The sequence below is a fragment of the Kalmanozyma brasiliensis genome, assembly GCF_000497045.1.
Source record: "Kalmanozyma brasiliensis GHG001 unplaced genomic scaffold PSEUBRA_SCAF13, whole genome shotgun sequence".
Taxonomy (NCBI): Eukaryota; Fungi; Basidiomycota; class Ustilaginomycetes; order Ustilaginales; genus Kalmanozyma; species Kalmanozyma brasiliensis.
In genome coordinates this window covers 160,011-182,200 of record NW_015961952.1, presented here as the reverse complement: position 1 = coordinate 182,200, position 22,190 = coordinate 160,011, and the positions used below count along the sequence as shown (strand labels likewise).

The 22,190-nt window shown below is 58.9% G+C and overlaps 8 protein-coding genes across 8 annotated transcripts; 4 read left to right on the top strand and 4 right to left on the bottom strand.

Annotated features, from left to right (window-relative positions):
• Nucleotides 1–45: 45 nt before the first annotated feature.
• Nucleotides 46–3,480, top strand: PSEUBRA_001306 (Amine oxidase; the record flags this gene model as incomplete). Its single annotated transcript, XM_016434557.1, has 1 exon — nucleotides 46–3,480. The coding sequence occupies one exon, from the start codon at nucleotides 46–48 to the stop codon at nucleotides 3,478–3,480; it is 3,435 nt and encodes a 1,144-aa protein (XP_016293967.1).
• A 138-nt stretch (nucleotides 3,481–3,618) lies between these two features.
• PSEUBRA_001305 (uncharacterized protein) lies at nucleotides 3,619–7,335 on the bottom strand (the record flags this gene model as incomplete). Its single annotated transcript, XM_016434539.1, has 1 exon — nucleotides 3,619–7,335. The coding sequence occupies one exon, from the start codon at nucleotides 7,333–7,335 to the stop codon at nucleotides 3,619–3,621; it is 3,717 nt and encodes a 1,238-aa protein (XP_016293966.1).
• Nucleotides 7,336–8,695: 1,360 nt separating this feature from the next.
• Nucleotides 8,696–10,309, top strand: PSEUBRA_001304 (Histone deacetylase domain protein; the record flags this gene model as incomplete). The annotated part of the gene is made up of 1 exon (XM_059464611.1): nucleotides 8,696–10,309. One exon carries the CDS (start codon nucleotides 8,696–8,698, stop codon nucleotides 10,307–10,309), a length of 1,614 nt encoding a protein of 537 aa, XP_059320854.1.
• A 136-nt stretch (nucleotides 10,310–10,445) lies between these two features.
• PSEUBRA_001303 (DNA/RNA helicase, DEAD/DEAH box type, N-terminal) lies at nucleotides 10,446–12,158 on the bottom strand (the record flags this gene model as incomplete). The annotated part of the gene is made up of 1 exon (XM_016434538.1): nucleotides 10,446–12,158. One exon carries the CDS (start codon nucleotides 12,156–12,158, stop codon nucleotides 10,446–10,448), a length of 1,713 nt encoding a protein of 570 aa, XP_016293964.1.
• A 538-nt stretch (nucleotides 12,159–12,696) lies between these two features.
• On the top strand, nucleotides 12,697–16,008 carry PSEUBRA_001302 (Small-subunit processome, Utp21; the record flags this gene model as incomplete). Its single annotated transcript, XM_016434552.1, has 1 exon — nucleotides 12,697–16,008. The coding sequence occupies one exon, from the start codon at nucleotides 12,697–12,699 to the stop codon at nucleotides 16,006–16,008; it is 3,312 nt and encodes a 1,103-aa protein (XP_016293963.1).
• Nucleotides 16,009–16,160: 152 nt separating this feature from the next.
• Nucleotides 16,161–16,775, bottom strand: PSEUBRA_001301 (Ribosomal protein S21; the record flags this gene model as incomplete). The annotated part of the gene is made up of 1 exon (XM_059464610.1): nucleotides 16,161–16,775. The coding sequence occupies one exon, from the start codon at nucleotides 16,773–16,775 to the stop codon at nucleotides 16,161–16,163; it is 615 nt and encodes a 204-aa protein (XP_059321141.1).
• A 271-nt stretch (nucleotides 16,776–17,046) lies between these two features.
• On the bottom strand, nucleotides 17,047–18,894 carry PSEUBRA_001300 (Armadillo-type fold; the record flags this gene model as incomplete). The annotated part of the gene is made up of 1 exon (XM_016434545.2): nucleotides 17,047–18,894. One exon carries the CDS (start codon nucleotides 18,892–18,894, stop codon nucleotides 17,047–17,049), a length of 1,848 nt encoding a protein of 615 aa, XP_016293962.2.
• A 1,374-nt stretch (nucleotides 18,895–20,268) lies between these two features.
• PSEUBRA_001299 (uncharacterized protein) lies at nucleotides 20,269–21,003 on the top strand (the record flags this gene model as incomplete). Its single annotated transcript, XM_016434556.1, has 1 exon — nucleotides 20,269–21,003. The coding sequence occupies one exon, from the start codon at nucleotides 20,269–20,271 to the stop codon at nucleotides 21,001–21,003; it is 735 nt and encodes a 244-aa protein (XP_016293961.1).
• Nucleotides 21,004–22,190: the final 1,187 nt, after the last annotated feature.

Genomic DNA, 22,190 nt, shown 5'->3' with positions numbered 1-22,190 from the left:
TACCCTGGTCTTGCTTCTGCTCTCCAACCTCGGACACACCACGGAATGCTGATAACAAGATCAGCAGCACGGCTGCGCTACCCGGCGTGCGGGTCAAGAGCGTTGTCGACCTCGACGGCTCTACTCTCCGACAAGAAACGCATCGCCGTCCTGGGCGGCGGCATTTCAGGCCTCACCTCCGCCTACCGCCTCTCCCAACAGCTTCCCAATGACCGCTACGACATCGTCCTCTTCGAGAAGCAGAACAGACTCGGCGGCTGGATCGACTCAGAGCGCATCTCTCTCTCATCGACCGAGACAGAAGCGCTGATCGAGAAGGGGCCACGCAGCATCCGACCCGCCGGCTACTCGGGCCTGATGATGCTGGAGCTCGTCCGGTCTTTGGGGCTGCTAGAGCGCATGCTGAAAGTTCCCAAGACCGCGCCTTCGGCTCAGAACAGGTATCTGTACTACCCAGACCGGCTCGCGAAGCTGCCAAGTAGCATATCTTCGCTCCTCTCGGCGCTGGTCAAACTGCCGTTTCTACGATCGATCATTCCCGGGGTGCTCCGTGAAGCACGAGTCCCATCTCGTTTTGCCCGCCCACGGTCCGAGTCGGCCTCTGAAAAGCAACGACTACAGCAGAGGGAGTGGATCGAGGACGAAAGCGTCGACTCGTTTGTCTCGCGTCGCTTCGGGAAAGGGCTAGCGGAGAACCTGATTTCCGCTGTGATTCATGGGATCTACGCGGGCGACACAAGGCGGCTCAGTGTGCGAGCGGTGTTGCCATTCCTATGGGAGGCGGAACGCGTGCACGGAGGCGTGCTGCGGAGTATGCTGCCGATCAAGAGAAACAAAAGCCATCGTGCGCTGCCGGCACAAGAGGCGGCAGTGAAGGCGGCGAAAGAGGAGCGGCTGCAGCAGATCGAGAAGGAGCTCGGGAAGGAGATTGTGGACAGCTTCAAATCTGTCAGCGTATATAGCTTCCCAGAAGGGGTACAGGAGATCGTGCAGGCGTTGGAATCGCGTTTGGCCGAGAGCGGGGTACAGGTCAGAAAAGGCGATGCCGTCCAGTCTATCGTGATTGACGACGCCGGCAAAACACTGTTGCGGACGGAGAGCGGGGACACTATCGAAGCGCACCGAATCATCTCCAGCATTCCCTCTTCGCAGCTGGCGGATCTCCTGCCATCCAATGCATCCCTCCCGCATCTCAAGCACAACCCTTCGGCCAACGTAGGCGTCGTGAATCTCGTCATCTCCCCAAAAGCTGTCGCCTCTTCCAGCAAGCCCCTCGTGCCCGTCGAGGGTTTCGGCTACCTCATTCCACGCACAACACCAGGCAACGAAGATGGCATCCTCGGCGTCGTCTTTGACAGCGACGCGATCCCTCAACAAGACTCCATCGACCCCGCATCACGGCCCGTCAAGCTCACCGTCATGATGGGCGGCTCGCACTGGTCGTCCCTCTCCACCCTTCCCAGCGAAGAGGACATGAAGGCGCGCGCGATCAACGCCGTCTCTTCGCACCTCGGCATCGACCGTGCGCTGCTCGAAGACGATTCGAGAGTGACGGTCAAGGCGACGCTGCAGAAGGACTGCATTCCGTGGTACCTCGTCGGTCATCCGGTGCGGATGTCGCAACTGCACTCGGCACTGGAAAAGGACGAGTCGCTGGCAGAAAAGCTAACGTTGGCAGGGGCGAGCTACACAGGTGTCAGTCTGAATGACTGCGTCGCGTACGCTACTGAGGCTGTCGAGCAGATTGTTGATGCGGAGCTGAACGGTGGCGATCGGGTCGTCACTGGGCTTCGAGCATTTGCCATTCCACCCATCGCGCCTTCCCCAGCGTCATCCAAGATCACCGCCGAGGCTCGGAAGGGCCACCCACGACCGACTACAGCGCCGCAAGGTCTGATGGGACCCACCACCACACCAATGCAATTCGCCGTCGCGCGTGGCATCCACACTCGGTCCTTCTCCTCCTCCCTCCGCACCCTCAACTCCTCTCCTCCCTCCTCCATCCTTCCCACCTCCTCCCCTTCTCTCAACCCCAAATCACCGAAATCGCTCAACGACATCCTCCTCGACAGCATCCGCGCCTCGGGACCCATGCCCGTCTCAACCTACATGCGAACCTGTCTGCTCGACCCCATGCAGGGCTACTATTCGTCCGCCAACTCGCCCACCACCTCTCGCGAAGTCCTTGGCAGTCGGGGTGACTTTATCACCTCTCCCGAGATCAGTCAAGTGTTTGGCGAATTGGTGGCGATCTTCTACCTAGCTCGATGGCAGGCCCTCTCGTCCCCCTCTTCGACGCGCATCGTCGAACTCGGCCCAGGGAAAGGTACGTTGCTCGCAGACATGCTGCGAACCTTTTCGACCTTCCCGGCGTTCATGAAGACGCTCAAACGCATCCAGCTGGTGGAGACGAGTGATGGGTTGATGGCGCTCCAGCTTGCTGCGATCACGGAAGCACTTGCTGTGTCCAACAGACGTGTTGTGAGCGCCGACGAAGATCCGGGTACAGACGGTGTGGTGGTGGAATGGTTCCCATCCATCGACATGCTCCCCATCCTCCCGGACGAGTTCACCATCCTCACCGCACACGAGTTCTTCGATGCGCTCCCGACACACATGTTCGAAAAGGGTGCAGACGGGAAGTTCCGCGAGGTGATGGTGGGCATCGCACCCAAATCGGCGATCACCGTGCTCAAACCAGGCCAACCTGAGGAGCCGAAGAAAGAGGAGCTCGGGTTTGTACTAGCCCCAACACCGACGCCGTGGGCGCAGATGTTGGTGCAGAACAACCCGCGGTTTAGCAGTTTGCAGCCCGGGCAGCGGGTGGAGGTTTCGCCGGAGGCGTGGGCGGTAGCGAGGCGGGTTGGGGAGGTGGTTGCTGGTCGTCCTGCCAGCCCTCCATCCAACAGCGTGCCTAGGCCACCTTCGACGGCTGCGCCAGGATCCGAGGAGGCCAAGGCGGAAGCAGCACTGGAAGCAGATCGTCTCGCCAACGTAGAACGTCAAGAGGCGACCAGGTTGACTCCCGCCAGCGCAGGAGGTGTAGCTCTGGTGATCGACTACGGTGGAGACTGCGCATACGGTTCGTCCTTCCGTGCCTTCCAGAATCACCAGCTGGTACCTGTCTTCACCAACCCCGGCGCGGTCGATCTGACGGTCAATGTTGATTTCCTGCATCTCAAGTCGGCCATCCAGACTACGGACGCGAGGTACCTCGGCCCGCTCGACCAGGCGGACTTTTTGGTGGGCATGGGACTGCAGATGCGCACGGAGCGGTTGGTGCGCGGGAAGAACGGCGAGGATGAGAAGCGCATCAAGGACGCCGCGAACAGGCTGGTCGATGAGACAGGCATGGGGACGCAGTACAAGGTCATGGCGGTTAGCGGGGTGCCCATGGCGGAGGGCCAGGCTGGGCAGAAGGAGGAGAGGAAGGATCCGGATCTCTATCCGTTCGAGTTTGACCAGTCGCCATCGTCGTGATTGCTCGCAGTCCCCTTCCCGAACACTTCTCACACATCTCGGCCGTGGTTCGAAGTGCAAGCACGCTCATAATCACTCGCAATCACACGTCACTTCACACACATGACTCTGCGCATGAAAGAACTTGCATTCGCCCGCTCAACTCGAGAAATCAAAGTTGACGCCGCTCAATCCGCCCATGAAATGACTCGCACTCGTCCTCCTGCTCCTACTCCCGAATCCATGCGGCGTATTGGCTCCACTGATATGTCCACTCGCCAACGGGGTCATGCTCATCGAGTTGGCCAGAGCCGCGCTGGCCGCTGCGCTGTTCAACGGCACGCCCCCGTTGCCGTTGCCGATAGCGCCACCGCCAAAGTCGAACGCGCCGCCGCCGCCCATGCCGAACTTGGTCGCGTGTTGGGCGGGCTCCGTGACCTCGGCTTCGGCGTGGATGCCCGTGTGCACCGCGTCGGTGGTGCTAGCGCCGAACAGGTCGTGCATTGACGTCTGGGTGAAGCCGGGTGGCAGGAGGGAGCCCCAGAACTCGTCCATGCCGGAGGAGGCGGCGAACATCTGGCTAGGCCAGTTGACGCCATCTGTGCCGTTGGCGCCGGCAGCAAAGTCGGCGGAGGAAGGATCCAGCGAATTGGCAATGCCGTCGACCATGCCATTTCCGCCCGCAAGTCCACCTTCGGTGTTGGTGCGACTGTGACTTGCGTTCCCTTCGAGACCGGCGGTAGCCTCGTCCGTGTCCATCGCTTCGGGTGTCACTGCGCGAGAGACGACGCGGCTACCCGTCGCCGACTTGGACGCCGTCGTGTGGTCCCGTCGCGCTTGCAGGAGCGCCTTGAGGAACGAGGCGTACAGGTACGGAGTGTGGGTCTCGTTGACCGCCGCTTCGCCGAGCATGTCGACCGCATCCTGCACCAGCGCCAGGATCGAGTCCTCGTCGACGTAGCCGGCAAAGGCAGGTCGAATCAGCTTGAGCAGGAAGACGCACGCATAGGCGAGCGTCAGAATGTGCACATCCGGCGCATATCGCATGTTGCGTCGCGAAGGACCCGTGCACTGCACCACGATCGTCTTGGCCGCCTCGAGACACTTGGCAAAGTACTGGGCCCGATCCAGGCTAGCCCCGATCGGGTGGTCGACAGCCTGCTGCAAACCGAACGAGTTGAGCACCAAGACCGCAAAGCTGTACCGAATGGGGATCGAGCTATACGTGTGGATCATGATGCGCGTGTTGAGGTCGAGGTTCTCGGCGTCTTCGTCATCGTCGTCGTACTCGTACTTGACGTCCTTGGCAGCGGCGGCTCCGTTCGTGGCAGCGCCCTCTTTCGCGCCAGGCTCTGCGCTGGCCTTGCTGCTGGCCGACGCGCCTTTGCCCTTGCTCTTCTCCTTGGCAGCCGCCTTCTCCGCAGCGATGGCCATCTTGCGCTTCTTCTTCTCCACGTACTCCTCGCCCTCGTCGGGCATCGAGAAGAGACCACGCCACTTCCACTCCTCGCGCCATTCCTGCAGTTGCTCGTTGAAGACGGGGAGCACGAGCGAGTAGTCGATCTCCGTGTTGAGCCCCGACACCGACGAGGTGGACGAGTAGAGGAAGTCAAGCTGCCTCGAGCTGATACGGTAGAGATCGACGACGGCGCTGACGGACATATCCCAGGGCCGGCTGAAACGGCTGCCCCAGTTGCGGCAGTTGCGAATGATCCAGTCTTCGCGAATGGTGTACGGCTTGCCCATTTGGATGCTCAGGCCGCGATCCATAGCGAAGCAGACGTACCAGGTACGTTCGCGGTTGAGGATCTCGCGCTCGCGGTCGAGCACCGCAGGGTCGTCGGGGTGCGGGCTGTGGTTGAACGTCGCCACACTCTTGCGGTGCAGGTTGAGATCGGTAGCCATGCGGAGAGCGATACCGCTGTACATCCACGTCTTGTCCTCTTCGAAGCGCTCGGCAGGCTGTGCGTACAGCGCCATGAGCAAGAAGCCCTGCACAATCTCGATGCTCTTGAAGCCGCGATTGACGACATCGAAAGCAACCTTGCGCGTGAGAGCGAGACACTTGGCGTGAAGGTCCGGCCTGCGCTCATAGAACTTGGCAGCGACGGTGCAGACGCAAGTGAAGAGGAAAGGCGAGCGACTGCAGATGAATGTGGGAGTATGCCACTCGGCATCGAGCAGGCACACGTGCTGCGTGCATCGTCGGAAGAAGATGCTGAAGAGGTCGAGCACCTCTTCGGACGTGACGATGCCAAGGGTCAGCAGCTCGGGCGGCATCTCGCGCTCGATGATGATGCGACGCAGAGGCAAGATGGTCATGGGCCCAGGTCGGAAGTAGTTCTGCGAGGCGACACCGAGCGGGATCTGGCGACTCGATCCATCCGCTGCGCCCCCTTCTCCGGCGGGCGTGGCGTCTTCGCCCCCTTCGGACTTGACTGTCTTGTCGGGACTCTGACCTCCTGTGCTGCCCGACCGCTGGCTGTCCTTGTCGCGACCGCTGCTGCTGCCAGCACTGCGGGCGAGCTTGCGTGCCCGGTGCGTGTTGTGGAGACTGGCCTCCGCAAGCAAACCGAGCGGATTGAGCGTGTTGTCGGGCAGCGAGTGGAGACGTGGCGAGCCGCGAGAGCTCTTGTGGCGTGGAGCTTCCGAGCCAGACGCGCCGGGTCGGGTCTGTTGACGATGATGATGCGGGAGCGGCTCGAGGAATCGGGTTCCTTGGTTGCCGTGGTTGTGCGCGGGAGAGTGCGTGCTGCCGTCCGTGGAGGGGGCGCTCCTCTGGGCCATGGCGTTGGGGTTGATGGTGTTCACGGGGCTAGCGCCGTCATTGCTGATCCGGGCGGGGGAAGCGCCGGCGTGGGTGCCGTGCGAAGAGTACGGATCGGCGACACGGGTCCAGGGCGAGCGCGGACCGTAGTCGGTTCCGGAGAACGAATTGGAGTGCGTGAGGCGAGGATCGGATCGCTGCGTTTCTTTGGGAAGAGGACGTTCCGGCTCGCGAGGGAAGGAAGGCGAAGGGCTGCGAGTGACCATGCCGCCGTGCTGAGCCGCCAGACCAGGGTCGCGAATGCTTCGAAGCACGGTGGCGAGCGTCTGCTCCATTTTGCGCAGACTCTGCTGCATGGCCTCTGCTTTCTGGTTCTTTCCTCCCTTCTTGCCGCGATTGCTCTCCTCAAAGATGCACTCGTGGTTGCCGTTGCGGCAGCGGTTGCACGGTGGCCCCTTCTCGGCGCCTACGCAACGCATTTTGAGACGTCGACAATTGGTGCAAGCACGAGCACCTCGTGTGGGCTTTTGCTTTTTGCCTCCTGCACCGCTCTTGCCATCCGCACCATTGCCCGTCTTGTCGCCGCCAGCCTTGTCCTTGGCACCGGTCGCCTTCTTGGCCTTGGCCGACTTGGGCGAGATGTCGCGCTTGCGTTTGTTGCCGGCCTGCTTCGCCTTGCTGGTGTCGCCGGTATCACTGTCTTCGGCGTCATCATCGTCGTCCTCGTCCTCGTCATCGTCGTCCGAGTCATCGCTGTTGTCTTCGTCGTCTTCGTCGTCGTCCTCTTCGTCCTCTTCGGCATCCCTGCTCTGGCTCCTCTTGGCGGAAGGAGTCGCGCTGCTTGTATGAAGCGCGGCAGGATTGGACGAGCCCCAGGAAGGGATAGGTGTGTGCCCTGTGCGGTAGGGAGAGTACGACGAAGACGGGTAGGCGAGCGAGGCGAGAGCATGACCGTAGTGCGTGAGAGGAGAGTGGGCGCCCGGCGTGTGGGAGCCGCTGCCGTTGTGACCGGACAAAGCGGGATGCTGAAGATGGGCTGCGGTGGATGTGGGCAGGTTGTGCTCCACAGAGCCTTGGCGCGAATGCGAGAACTTGGGCGGCGTGTTCATCGTGGCTGGACTGGAGTCTCCGGGTTCGAACGTCGCAGGTTGCGAGGACGAAAGATGGAATCAATCTTTGTCGAATGGTTGACGGAAAGGTCGGAAGGTCTAAGCCGGATAGAATGTTTGGTGGATGGGATGAGACCGAAGCGCAACCGGGCCGAGCCTGACAAGGAAACGGCGTGCGCACGGAAGGTGGGCGGTGGTGGCTTTGCGAGTTTGGTGGGGGCCAATGAAACGGGGTCGGAAAGGAGGGCTTTGTTTGTGTTGCAGTATCGATGAACGTGTGACTAACCTCGCCTCGATTGGTTCTTGCGCCAAGACGCAGATGAAGCGCAGATGGACTGACGCGAACGAATGAAGCAGCGGCGGGTCCCACCGGATGAAGAGAGGAAGCGAAGGAGCCGACACTGTGCAAGACAGCCAAGGTCAGCTAAATGGACAGCGAGGTGGTCGAGAGCTTGAGCTTCGAGTGCTTCGGCAGCGAAAGCGATGGAAGTGAGTGTAGGGTGAGAAAGAGAAGAAGGCGCAGCAGCTTAGAGCTTAAGCCGACGAGAAAGAATAGGCCAGCCAGACCGGATGGTCGGTCAACGCTTTGCCTGCAAAGCGGAACAGCCGGCCGGTCTTGGAAAAGAAAGCGGGTCCCTCAGCCTTTCGTGCTCGATTTTCATTTCGCTCGGCTGGTGGCTGCGCAAAAACAAAGCAGACGCGCACCGACGGTTGCCGGTCAAATCAGAATTCGCCAGACATGGGCCAAGAGAGCGCGAAAATCTTAGCCCCACCTTTGCTGCCGAGTCGCTGTGGGTTGAGCAGCGTGACTTTCCAATCGGAAGCGCTTCCGACAGTCGATGACCCGCTTCACAAGCTGCGCTGGTCTGTCCCAGGATCATCGTCCCCTAATCCGATCGGTCTAGTCCGCCATCCCGCATGGAGCCAGAACGCGACATCCGAAGGTCTCCAGCTTCGCCCAAATGGACCGGCTCGGAAAAGCCGCAGTCCCGGCGCGTGTCTCATCTCTGGACCCTCTTCTTCTGGCGTGTCAAAAACCCAGCCTGCCTTCTTCTCGTTTGTCATCCTACAGTCCAAGAATCATCAGGCCGATTGCGAGACTGAAGTGATAGCGTGACTGAAGGGACAACCGCCGTGCCCCAGCTGCGCTGCGTCACGCTTTGGCGCTTGGCCGAACGAGGGGTTCAAGCAAAGGCAGCTCCGGGATGAACCGCGTTGCGGCTCACCTTTCATTCTTCCAAAATCAGGGTCCAGCGCACAGTTCAGCTTCGGAGTTGGTTGCTTTCGCACCCTGCGCTTCCACCTCACGAGCTCTTGCTGACTTGTAGCGTCTCGTGATATCCGAGGACGATTTGGTAGCATGGCTGAAGTTGATGCAAAGTCACGGCGGGTAGCCTACATCGTCTCAGACGACCTAGTCAAGTATGCAGACCTGCTACCGTCCAACAAGGGCCGCTCGTCGCTGGTCCATTCGCTCGCCTACCATTTGGACCTTCTCGATCTCTCTGGGCTGGAGGACGCCGACGACAAGGGTGTCGGTCCTTCATCAGCGGGTCGGCTTCAGAAAGCATTCGCAGCGCATCCGCCCACTCAGTCATCTGACGATGCTCACAGACAACGGGCAACGGTCCACCTGCCTCGCGCAGCGACACATCAGCAGCTGACGAGCTACCATGAAGAATCGTTCGTCAAGCAGCTCGCAAAGGGCGCCGGCGATCTCGAACATCACTCCGATGCCAAGCGACGTAGACTCAACTCTCCCTCCTCTTTGGATGAAGAACCAGCTTCTTCCGACCGATCTTCCCACGATCCCGACACCTCATCGGAACTCCAACTTCGCCCCTCCTCCTCTGTCACCGGCACCAATCGTGAGCGTGGCTACAAGCGTCCTCGCCCCTCCAAAAACCAATTCGGCCTTCAGGACGACTGTCCAGCCTTCTCTGGTCTGCCGCAGCACGTTGCGCTCGTGGCAGGAGCCGCCATCACCGCCGCGGACCTTCTCGCTACCGGTCAAACCGACATTGCCATTGCGTGGGATGGAGGGCGACATCATGCCAAGAAAGACTCTGCCTCCGGATTCTGCTACGTCAACGATGTCGTCCTCGCGATCCTCTCTCTTCGGAAGCCCCGAAGAGTGACCACGGAGGACGGGCGCAAAACGACCAAGCGCGCCGAGCGGGTGCTCTATCTCGACCTCGACCTGCACTGGGGCGACGGCGTCGAGGAAGCTTTCCATTCCAGCCCAAACGTTCTCACGCTCAGCATCCACCATTATGCACCTGGCTTCTTTCCCTGCTATGCGCCTTCGGCGGATCCGAATCGATACACGCCACCTGGCTCGCTCAAGAGCGACACGGGCGCCGGGAGCAAAACGCTCAATATCCCGCTCGGCATTGGGACGTCGGATGCGAGCTTGGAGAGGGTGCTGACGAGCAATGTCGAGCCGCTGGTGGAGGCATGGCAGCCAAAGATGGTCGTGGTGCAGTGTGGAGTGGATGGGCTGGCGGGGGATCCGATGGCCGTGTGGAACCTCTCGGCTGCCGCGTACGTGAGGGCGATTCAGAGGGTGCTGGGCTGGAACAAGCCGACGCTGCTATTGGGCGGCGGAGGATACTGCAGTGAGAACGCGGCAAGATGTTGGACTTTGATCACTGCTGCGTGTCTTGGCAGATTCGAGGAAAGGGATCATTCCAAGAGAAAAGCGGATGTTGCAGCGACGCAGGATGAGCCTCGAGCTCTCACGGAATCAGATCCGAGCCAAAAAGAGGAGAGCAGCGAGGATTCTACGTCGTCTTCGCTCGAAACAATTTCCTATGATACGGCGATTCCAGACCACAAGTTCTGGCCCAACTACGCTCCGACCTACACTCTCGACGCACCAGCAGGCGAGATGATCGATCAGAACGACGAAGCCCACTTTGAGGCTATCAACAAGGTCTTTCTGGAGCACATCAAGAAGGCCTCTTCGCATTAGCTCGCGTATATCACAGTTTCATTCGGTTCAACTACGGACTTCGGTGATTCTCTGAAGTCCAAATCGTGTTGCGTGAATACTGGAATACATGCGAGGATCTCAAGAACACAAGACGAGCGAATGGAACGCTTGACCATCACCTCGACCACTGCTTGCCGCCCCTGTTGCCCGTCGCATTGGCCCCGGACTTCTTGAAATGATCCTTGCCACCGCCGTTCTGGTGATTCCTCCTGTAGTACGCTCTCCTGTCGCTCAGCCCCCTCTTTGGGTTGATCTCATCCTCGCCCTCTCCCTCGCCGTCGGCATCGATCTCCTTCCTCTTTCCCCCGCTCCCGCCAGATGGCGCCTTCAACCCAGCGCCGATTGTAATATTGACCTTGGGGGGCACGGCGAATCCGTAGGCCTTTGCCACCTTGGCCAGGTCCAGCTTGTGAATGTCGAAGATGCGTTTCAACGAGTACGATCCGTACGCCTGCAGATAGGATCGGTAGCCATCGCGTGCCGATTCGTGGAGGTAGAAGTTCTTGCTGATGAGCTTCTCGAGTTGACCTTGAACGTTTGCCACCTTGTCCGAGGGGAAGGTGTATTCATTCAACGGCACTTTGGCCACTTTGAGGAAGCGGAGGAAACCGAGCTCGGTAGGGAGCAGGAAGAGGAGCGACTTGCCGCTGTTGCCCGCACGCGCGGTACGGCCGACGCGGTGGATGTAGTCACGCGGATCATCGGGTGGATCAAACTGGATGATCCAGTCGACGCTAGGGATGTCGAGACCTCGAGCTGCCACGTCCGTGCAGAGCAAAGTTCCAGAGGGCGCGTTGCAGTATTCGAAGAACGTGTTGGTGCGCTTCTGCTGCTTCTGCTTGCCGTGCAGGTCGAGCACGGGGACGTCGATGAAGTTGAGCAGATCCGAGTGGTACTTGACCGAATTGCACGAGCTCATGAAGACAATGATCTTCTTGCCCGCGTTCTTCTTGAGGAACGTGAAGAGGAGGAGGAAGCGGCGGTCTGATTCGCACACGACGTAGCCTTGCTCGAGGCGCGACACTGTGCTCGCTGCCAGGTCTGCGTGAACGTTGATGTAGAGAGGACCGGGCCGGAGCGAGACACGCGCCAAATCTTGCACCTTGGTGGTCTGCGTCGCTGAGAAGAGCATGCTCTGTCGATTGTCGTTAGGCAGGATCTTGACAATCTGTCGCATCTCATCCTCGAAACCAATCTCGAGGATACGGTCCGCCTCGTCGATACAAAGCGCCTTGAGATTCGAAAAGACAAAGCCCTTGGTGTTCTGGAGGTGGTCGAGCAGTCGACCTGGCGTAGCGACGATCAGATTCACGCCCTTTTGCAGCTTGTCTGCCTCTGCGCGACGATTTGCGCCACCCATGATGATGCCGAAAGTCTGGTGATGATGCGCCATGAGCTCCTTCGCCACGCCAAAGATCTGAAGCGCGAGTTCGCGGGTTGGAGAGATGATGATGGCCCCTGTGCCGTTTCTTGGCTTGAACTTGAGCCTGTGCAGCATCTCGATAGCGGGAATAAGGAACGAGAGCGTCTTTCCGGATCCGGTCTGTGCAGCACCAAGCACATCCTTGCCGGCCATGAGAGGTGGGATGGTTCGTGCTTGCACCTCGGTCATGGTCTTGAAGCCCATGGCGTCGATAGCCTTGCGGGTGGGTTCCGAGAGGTCGAGGGCGGAGAAGGGCTGTCGCTCAGCTGCTGGTGTGCTGGAGGAGGAGGATGAGGATGCCTTTGCCTTGGCAGCGGTCGATGACTCGGCGGCTGCGACATCGGCGGCAAGCTGCGAGGCGAGCTCGGACTCGGCGTCCACGTCGATGTTCTTCGGTGGCGCCATGGCTGTCAGCTGTGAGATGACGACTGCTGCGTTTCTTTCGAAAGAAATCCTGCTCCTTCGTGATCCTGTCCTTCACGGTGTTGCTGTTTGGTGGAGAAGATGGTGAGTTGAGAAGACGGCTAGGGTGTAATGCCGAGGGATGTGGTAGAGAAGGGGCTTGATGGTGAGCAGCTTTCTCGTCCTTCTCAACTTTCTTCAAATTTGCCAAATTTTGCAGGCTCAGCCTGACTTTTTCGAGACAATGAGAGCGAGCTGAGGCACTTTAGCAGTCTTCTGCCTGACGAGCTCGAAGAGAAATCCGAGTTCCGAGTCGGTTCTTTTTCTTTTGTTTTTTTGTCAAGAGACAGGGTTTGGTGTGGAGAAATTTTCTCGAGCTCAATTTCTTCCAACTGAGCCTCGCTCGAGCATCCTCGTCGTGTTCAACAACCTGGCCTCGAACGCTTACCATCTCAAGGAACCAGCACCAGCTCCACGAGCATCACATTCCGGGTCACGTACCACATCTGCAAGCCGCAACTTGCTACAGGTCGTACCGAGGATGCCGTCCAAGGTGGCCAAGTCAGCCGTTCAGGCTGTCAACGGCAAGGCTTCGACGTCCTCCGCGACACCTTCACATACGGAACCTACATCCAAGAGAAGAAAGCATCGATCCAATGGCCAGACCGATCAAGAGCTAGCTTCATCGTCCAGCCCGCCCGCACCTCGCAAGATCGTATCCCGAAACAGACTCTTCGCACCCTTCCGTGCTCTCGGCCTCATCAGCAACGATGTTCCCTTCGCACTTCAGACCCGGTTCGGCGGCAAGGACGCCACGACACCTGACGTCAACGTCATCACTTGTCTTGGTGACAGCTGGGCCATGTGGGATGCTGAGAGGATGACGCTCCTTTTCGTTTCGACATCCCTCCAAGCGCCCATCACTTCGCTCGTCATTTCGCTCAGCCCAGATGCCGTTCTCGCCGCAGCAGGGACCAAGGTGTATCGCTTCAAGCGCGGAAAGGTCGATGCTGTCTATGATACAGTAGACCGTATCATGGCACGATTCAACAAGCCAAACGGACGACAGACTGACTCCGATGACGAGGACGAGGAAAGCTCAGACTCGGACTTGGACTCGGTTTCGGACGCAGACATCACTGTGGCCGACTCGCAAGATGGCGAGGGCACTCAGCTGTCCTCCTTGATCGTCTTCGGCGACACGATCGCAGCAATCTCTTCCGACGGCCGCAGCGTCTTCACATGGTCCATCGCAAGCACCGAACTCATCAGGCGCATCGATTTGCCCAACGACTTTGTTGCCAGCTCGCTCCTTCATCCTGCCACCTACCTCAACAAGATCTTGATCGGCTCGACCGACGGCCAGCTGGCGCTCTGGAACATCCGAACAGGCTCGCTTGTCCACGCTTACGAAGCAGAGCAGCTTCGAGGTGCTGCTGCGGGACCCAGCTCTGGCGCCTCCACCGCTGCCATCGTCAACCTCACCCAATCTCCCGCTGTCGACGTGGTCGCGGTTGGCTTCGCTGACGGACACGTTCTCTTGCACGACATACGCCTGGACGAGAGTCTCTTCTCGATCCATGCATCTGGTGGCCTTTCCTCTGGGTCGATCTCCTTCCGCTCCGACGGCAAGCAGCACTCGGTAGCCATCGCCACCAACTCGGGCAACATCAGCATCTTCGACCTCGAGCCCGCTTCTGGTTCGGGACCTAGCTCTGCTAACAACGGCCCCAGACTGACGTACTCGATCCAGGACGCCCACGACGGCGGTGTAGGCAGCATCGAGTTCGTGCCAGGCCAGCCCCTGCTCATCTCGTCCGGTGGCGACAACAGCTGCAAGCAGTGGTTCTTCGAATCCGCCTCCATGCCTCCGCGTCTCCTCAAGGGCCGATCGGGTCATCACCAACCGCCTCACCTTATCCGCTACTACGGCGAAGAAGGCAAAGAGATCCTCTCTGCCGGCCGCGATCGTTCCATCCGCAGCATCTCGGTGGTTCGAGACTCGCGTTCGCACGAGCTGAGCCAAGGTGAACTGCAGAAGAGGAGCAATCAGCTTTCGGTGTCGGTCTCGTCGCTCAAGTTGCCCGCCGCCAGCTCGCTGTCGTTCAGCTTGACGCGCAGTCGCGACTGGGACGACGTGCTGACGACCCACCAGGGTCGGCAGTTTGCCAACACATGGACGGTGAGGGACAAGCGGATGGGCAAGAAGCCGCTCTCCGCCTCGGCCGACAAAAAGATCATCGCCGAGGCCAGGACGGGCTGTGTCAGTGCGTGCGGCAACTTTGCCCTCGTAGGCAACTCGGAGGGTTTGGTCGAGGCTTACAACATGCAGTCTTACGTGCATCGTAGGACGTACGATACTCGTCCTGTCGACCCGATGGGGCCGACTAAGGCAAAAGAGTTCCCGGCCGGATCTAAGAAAGCGCAGGCGGCGCTCCATGCCCGCGTCAAAGGCTCAGCGGTGACCGGCATCGCCACGGATGCGCTCAACCGATTCGTAATCATCAGCACCATGGACGGCAAGCTCTCGTGGTATGACTTTACCTCGACCGACTTGCTCCACCGCACCACCATCTCTGCTTCTGGTATCTCGTCGATTCAGCTCCACCGCGATTCGAATTTGCTCCTCGTTGTCTCTGACGACCTGGTGCTTCGGCTTGTGGACATCGAGACGCGCCGCGTGGTGCGAGAATTTGTCGGGTTCCGCGGTCGCATCCTCGATGCCTGCTTCAGCAACGACGCGCGATGGATCGTCGCCACGTCGATGGATGCTGTCATCCGCACGTTCGACATCCCCTCATCTCGTCTCATCGACGCCTTCAAGGTGGCCAGCATCGCTACGTCCGTCACCTTCTCCCCGACAGGCGACTTCCTGGCCACCGCGCACGTCGACAGTGTGGGCATCTATCTGTGGGCCAACAAAGCCCAATTCTCACCTGTCGCCCTGCAGGGTCTGGACGAGCTGGCCGAGGTGGTGGAAGAAGATGAGGACGCAACAGCTGTAGCGCTGCCGACGGTGCAGGGCGACATTGAAGATGCGGCGCTGGCCGAGTTCTCCGAGTCGATGCTTTCGGTGGGCGAGCCCGAGCTGCAACGTGTCTACACCTCACCGCCGCAGCTGGTGGATTCGAGTCAGGGAGAGGGCGGGCTGGTGACGCTGTCGACCATGCCCCGTGCTCGCTGGATGACCCTCATCAACCTCGACACGATCAAGTTGCGCAACAAGCCCAAATCGGCACCTCAGAAACCGGACGCCAAGCGTGCGCCCTTCTTCCTACCCCAGACGGTGTCTGGTGTCGACTTCAAGTTCGATCCCACCGCACCGGCCGGTGAAGACGCCGAGGCACCGGAACAGGGCGAACGATCCACCATCTTCTCCTCCGGAGGCGTGAGCTTCAAGACCGAGTTCCAAGAGCGACTCGATGCGGCGGTGGAAAAGGGCGACGTGTCGGGATTCTTCCTCTACCTCGAAACGCTTTCGACGCCGCAGTTGGATTTGGAGATCCGTTCGCTGTCGAACGCAGACGACCTGGTGTCGTTCCTCACCATGCTGTTGAAGCGTCTCAAGCAGCATCGCGATTACGAAGCGGTCCAGGCGTTGTTGGCTACATTGCTCAAGGTGCATACCGATCTCATGCTGCAGATTGTCAATCCGAGCGCTAACGAGGTGGACGGAGAGGATGAGGAGATGGATGACGAGTTTGGAGAGGTGGACGAGGAGGAGGTGAAAAAGCTCAAGAGCGTGATTCGGAAGTTGATCCGGGTGCAGGTGGCCGAGAGCAACCGTCTCAATGGGCTGCTGGACCACTGCTTGGGCACTCTCGCGTTCTTGCGTGGCCTACCGATGACTTGAATCTCACTCACAATCTTTCCTATCTTTCTTTGATCCACTCTGTCTTTCTGCGTTCGCCAGCGATGATTGTGCAGCTGAGATCCGTTGCATGCGTGAAGAAAGGCTGCGTTTACAAATGAGCCCACGAGTCCTCTGCGCCTCTCCTCACGACGCTAAGCACCACGAGCCTTGATAGCCATCACAAGTTGGACCTTCCTCCGGACCATATCTGCGAACCTTCTCCTATGCCTCTCACTCTTCTTCCTCCTCCTCTCCTCGTTTGGCTTTTCGTACCTCTGCTGCAGCCTGAGTTCCTGTCGGATGTTATTCCTCCTGAGTAGCACTGCGAGTTGAGCGTAGGCTCGTGCTGGGTCTGCCTGTGGAGTGACGCGGATGCTTCGACCACTGAATGGCGTTGCTGGCCAACTCTGCTCGCCGTACACTGCTCGACTTGCCCAGTCGGCCTCGAGGTCCTCGACGTAGCCACGACGGCCATCGGAGGGGCGAGAGAAGCGCGAACCCGTCCCGCGCGTGGATTTCTCATAGGAGTCCTGGAGTGAGTCGAGAATGGCTGTGTAGGTCGACGCTGCCGACTTGCCGGTCAAAGTCGATGATGTGGATTTGTTGTCCGCGTGAGCGAGGGATGTCGATGCAAAGGAGCGACAGAGCATGCTGATGTCTGTGGCAGCGGGGATCGAGGAGGGCCCGGCCAGGGTAGTTCGGAGCGTTGCCTTCGCCGAGACAGCAGCCCGCAATGGCCGCGCGACTGCGCTGCGTAGTAGAGACATGATGCAGGTCTTTGTCTTCGAGCAGTGCTGTCACTTGACGTCCGACGGATGAGGCAAGGCGAAGACTTTGTGAGCGTGTATGGTGGGATGATAGCAAGATCAAGAGGCAAGGTCAAAGAGCAGCCAGAAAAAAATCCAAAATGGCTCCTCAAAGCTTCTCAATTCTTCGGCTCCGGTCCCGCAATATTTTCGCTTAGATTGTTACATCGCAGTATTACAAGACATGTTTCAAAAGAATTCGTGGCTCTCAGCTCCTACGCAAACTCCCCCATCAATCGCTGCCGGTCCCGTCGTCCGAGTCGGAATCAACCGCGAAGTTCGTCCATCCTCGTTCGCGGAGCCGCTGCAGCTCAATGAGCCATTCGCGTGCCACTGCACTGACATCCGCTTGGTCGATGAGCTGTTGCACTCGGCCCATGGTTTTGCTGAGGACGTCCGGGTCGTTGCTCGATCTGAAGGGGCTTGCTTCGTGTGCCTGCCGATCTTGGCTGTCAAGGTTGAGCAGCCGAGGAGGTGACAGGGAAATCTTCAAGGTCGGCTCAGGCGGCTCTGCATCGGAGATGGATGTGTCATCGTCGTGGCGGTCTCGTTCAAGCACGGCTCCGACGGTGGCGAGGAGTGCTAACGCGCACTCAATTTCCCAGTTCGACGGCACACCAACGTACACCGTGTGAACAAGGAAGCGGTCCAGCCATTGCGCTAGGATTGGTGTAGCGATGACATCGTGAAGCACCAGTTCGCCGACAAAGATGATCACATCGCGGGTGGTGAACATGTCCATATCGTGGCCCTGCTGTGCCAACTGCTTGCGCTCCTCCATCTGATCGATCCACTCGCTGCTCCCGGGACGAGGCGATGCGGAGACGTCGTTCTCCTCATCCTCGTCGTTGATAGCTCGCTTCCTTGAAGGCCTCTCCTCCGGAGGAAGAGCCAAGCTGCTGTCCGTGCCCGTGATGTCCAAGCCACGACGGAGGATGGCGTCTAGCTCGGCGTGGAGCACGTTGCGGAAGAGACCGCCGTGATCCAAATTCCACTGGTGGCGGCTGGGTCCGTTCATGATACGACAACACCAGTCGACGGTATCGTCCAAATCACGACCAAGATTGGACGAGACGAGAGCAATACTCGATGGTGTGCCGTAGGGTGCACGTTCATCTTCGAGGAGATGGAAAAAGCCGGTGACGACATGCTTGCTGCAGTGGGTTGTGATGGCTCGAAGTCTGGCCAAGCCAAGATCCGATTCGGGCTCCTCGACATAGCAGTACATTCTGCTGAGTGACGAAGCCAAGCTGCGGAGAAGCTCGTTGTAGATGGCGGGCTGACACTTGCGAACATCGAGGTACTTGCTGAGAACGTCGTCGATGCCGTCTTCCAGCTTGGTCATGTCAGCGTTGAGATCTTGGAGGAGAATGTCTGCGTCGAGCGTCGCGCTCTTGTCAGCACGCAGCGCTGCATAGTCTACGTCGGCTTCAAGCACCTGCTCTACGGATAGCTCGGGCTCAGGCGTAGGCGACCGGATGGTAATCTCAGGCAAGACTATCGCTGGCTTCCTCGGGCCGGCAAGCGGAGAGATGGAGGCGGAGGTGACGTGTCGCACTCCGGGTAGCATCGCTGTACGGCTTGCGACGCCGTTGCCCTTGCTTTGCAGCTTTGAGGTTTCTGCGACATTTCTGCGCCGCTTGGTCGCGGCTGCGTTCTCGACCTTACCATGATTGGAGCGCTTGGCCGCTGCTTGGTCGGCGCTCAGTGCCAGCGCTTTGACGGGGCGAGATTTGGACTTGACCATGGTTGGCATGGGCGGTCTCACGTTCAAAGAGGGTTCGGGCCTAGAGGAGCATCGCGGCGATCGAGCCGAAGCCTCCAAGGAGGTGTATAGGTGCTCTGTAGAGCCAAGGTCAAGTGACAGAGACTGTGTGGGAATCGTAGGAGTATAGAGTCGAGGACCGATGGGACCGAGCTGAGCCGTGCTGCGCAGCGGGGTGTGAAATTGAGTATTTTGCGATTTGGAGGAGTAGGGATTGGCACGTGTGGCGATGTAGGGCGAGGTGACCCTTTCGGGGCTGCTCGAGGCGAAGTGGAACGGATCCTTGTAGAAGGAAGGAGGTGGGCTGTGCAGCATGGTGGACGAGAGAACAGGTGATCAGCCCACGGAAGGCAAGACCGAAACGGGTTTCTGGCAGCAGACGCGGAGGGCAGAGGTGTGCGGAAGAGCAAATTCGCAGAAGCACATTGAGCTTGCCGAATGAAGCAGCTGCGGAACAAAGCAAAGAGGACACTGAGCTGGTCGGCTGATGAGGTAGACGGTTCAGCGCCTCGGTCAAATGGCTGAGCACGCGAGTGTTGGTGTGCGAGATGAAGTCGAGGTGGGCGAAAGCTTATCGACGGGCAAACCTGCAGAGAGAGAGGAGCAACCTTGACGTCGTGATGCAAGGTCGAGAACGGTCGGGATTTCCGAGAAAAGGAAGGAGATGACAGGTCGACGTCGATCGAGACACGGAAATGAGCGCCTTATATGGGCGAAAAGCAACAAGGTTAGGATCCACAGCTGAGATAGCCGTCAGGCAACGGAAGGCTCAATTTTGAGTCTAACTCGAGTTGAACCCACCGTGAGAGAACAGAGGCCAACTGCACGATCCCGCCGCGAGTGGCTACGCCGTGATGGTGACGCAGCTGAATGCAGCTTGAGTGGAGCGGACCGACACGGCAGCACTCTCTGTTTGTCTGAATGAACGGGCCGCGGGAAAGGCCGCTTTGGTGATTCTGCTTTCGAGACCAGGTGAGTGATGGTAAGGAAAACAGATGCACAATCGTGCTCGGACCGCATAGAGGCGCCTCGTTGCGTCTGCGACCCGCATGGCCATTGAGAAGGAGATGAAAGCTTTCATTCCGGCCACAGAAAGGTGCCTGGGCCTATATGCAGTTTGACCTCAGATATTCACGAGCTTGGACCTCTTCTCGGCGCGTCACACTCCAGGCCGTGACCGTCTCGGATGCCTTCCGATGACACGTGATGCAGCTTAGAGCGCAATCGCACTGCATCATTCATTGATCAGCCGATATTGCATTCGAGCAGTCAAAAGGGGTTGAAGAGGTGTCCCTTGCGATCACTGCCCTTGATGTGTCAACATGAATCCGGCACTTCCGTAGCCAGGAGCGTCCTCGAAACAGCGCAAGGCCACTTTTAACAAAATTGTTAGTCGAGTTTCCGCAACATTTTGCGAAAAAAATAGCCTTCTGCAAAAAGGACGCGCGGGACGCGTGCCCTCCTGGTTGGGCGAAAACATCTCAAGATCAACACGCAGGCGACTCTCCAAAATGCGTTTTGCTGCGCTTCCTCGAGAACAACACTTTCTGGCGCCAGCGAGGGAAACACCTTGGACTACGTTCTCAAGATCGAGCTTTTGTTCTCCCGTCATCTTGACATTCCACTCATCCTCATCCGACCTCTCACTTCCCATCCATTCAGAACACTGCAGCTAGACGACAACTCAAGATGACATCGTTCACGCCCAACCCCAACTTTGACAAGGAGAACTCGAACCCCAAGGACTGGGCCTACCACCTTGGATGCCTGCCTCAGAAGCACCACATCGTCTTCACAAAGGAAGACTTCGTCCTTTTCCTCAAGCAGCACAATGTTCATGTCGGACCCAACTTTACCGAACTCTCCAAGCTGCCCAAGTACGCTACCATCGGAAAGCTCACCGTCTCGGACAACGCGGCTCCCTCTGCTGACTCAGTAGCTGCCTCAACGTCGGCACCTCCGCAGGCGCCGCAGTCTCAGCAGCGCTTCGAGCAGATTGAAGAGCAATCGAATGACAAGAACGTCGTCTACACCAGCTCGGGCGAGGTGTTCCGTCCCAGTCGCAAAGTTCGCCAGCTTCCCGGTGGTGGATCTGCACAGGTCACCGCTCTCTTTGGCAGTGAGGCCGACCAGGAAGAGGAAGCACCTGCTCCCGTTCGCCGCGCCGCAGCTCCCGTGCCTGCTGCGCCTGCACCCGTAGACGACGGTTTCGAGCCCCTTGGCGCTGCCCCAGCAAGGCGCACCGCGAGCGGCAACATTGCCAAGTCGCAGGAATCCGCCTTTTACAACGACGTCAGTTCGGACAAGGCAGGCGTCTACGAGGGCGTTCGCAACGACGCTGTGATGAACAACGGCTTCCGACCCACCCGCCGAGTCCGAGTGCCTGGTGGCACTGGCGGTCTCTCGAGCATTGCATTCGACTAGGTTCTGCAAAGGACGAACAAAGACATGTATCATATACCCTTCCGCCATCAACGACCTTGTATCGTCAACGCCTTCGACGGCTTACATGGACTGACAGGCTTGGCGTGAGCAGGTCTGGCTCATCAGTCGACGACAACACATGAAATGACTCTCGAAGCCCCATGAGGAAGCCGACCGTCGCCTTTCGCGCGAGAGCCAACTTCAAATTGTTAGGTTGCGGAACTTCGGAAATCTTGGGCGGAGTGGCGCATCGAAAAGTGCGGGAAGGGGAATGATTTGACAGGCACGGTTCGACATGATCCGTATGCAAGTTGCCGTGTGACCCTCGCTTCTACGTCAACTCAGCTGCATGGCATGGTACCCCGCAATCCGATTGAGCTTGTCATACACGCCTGTCATCGACTGACACACCAGGCGCAAGGAGCCCGTCGCTGTAACTGACGACGTCCGCGGCGTTCGTCGCACAGACACTTCGGTCGTGGCAGCCAGATCGCATTGGCCATCTGCCTTCGTAGCTGCAATGTGGGGTTAGACCAACCCCCACATACAGGATGGCGTAAAAGGGGCTTATGTCCGGCACAACGGGGCTCACTCGGCTGCGGCAAGCCTCCCACAATGAAGTGTGGATCTTCGTGGTCATGAAGACGGCTACTGTAGCCACCTTACATCCCAGCAGACCCTTGAAATTTGTTTCTCGTATCGTGGCGTCTCCGCCTCGCTTGGAGCAGATCAAATCTTCTCACGAAACCTTGTCTGCGACGCAAGCGAGGCTGGGGCTCACCTGCACACATCGAGAAGCCGCGGCCTTGGGTCTGACTGCCGCGCCGCCACATGGCGGCCAGACCACACGTCCGGCAATGGTGGCCTGTTTGACGTTGGCCTCCTCCGCTTAGCTCGACCACCCCTAGCCGGTCACACACGGCTGTATAACCGTGGCCACTTGCTTCCCCTCGCAACATCGCGCTTTGTCCTCCTTCCATTCATATATAAAGGATCGGCTTCTTCATCGACGCACTCGCTCCCACACACACTGCCGAGCCCACTACCATTGCTTTTCTCACAACGCTTTGTCCTTCAGGGGCTCAATCAGTCCGTTGACTTCACTTTTTGTATCAGCCCACGCCATCCGGCTGCGGTCCTCGTCGAATTGCGCGACATCTTCCGACTGGTGCTGCTCAACTTAAAGC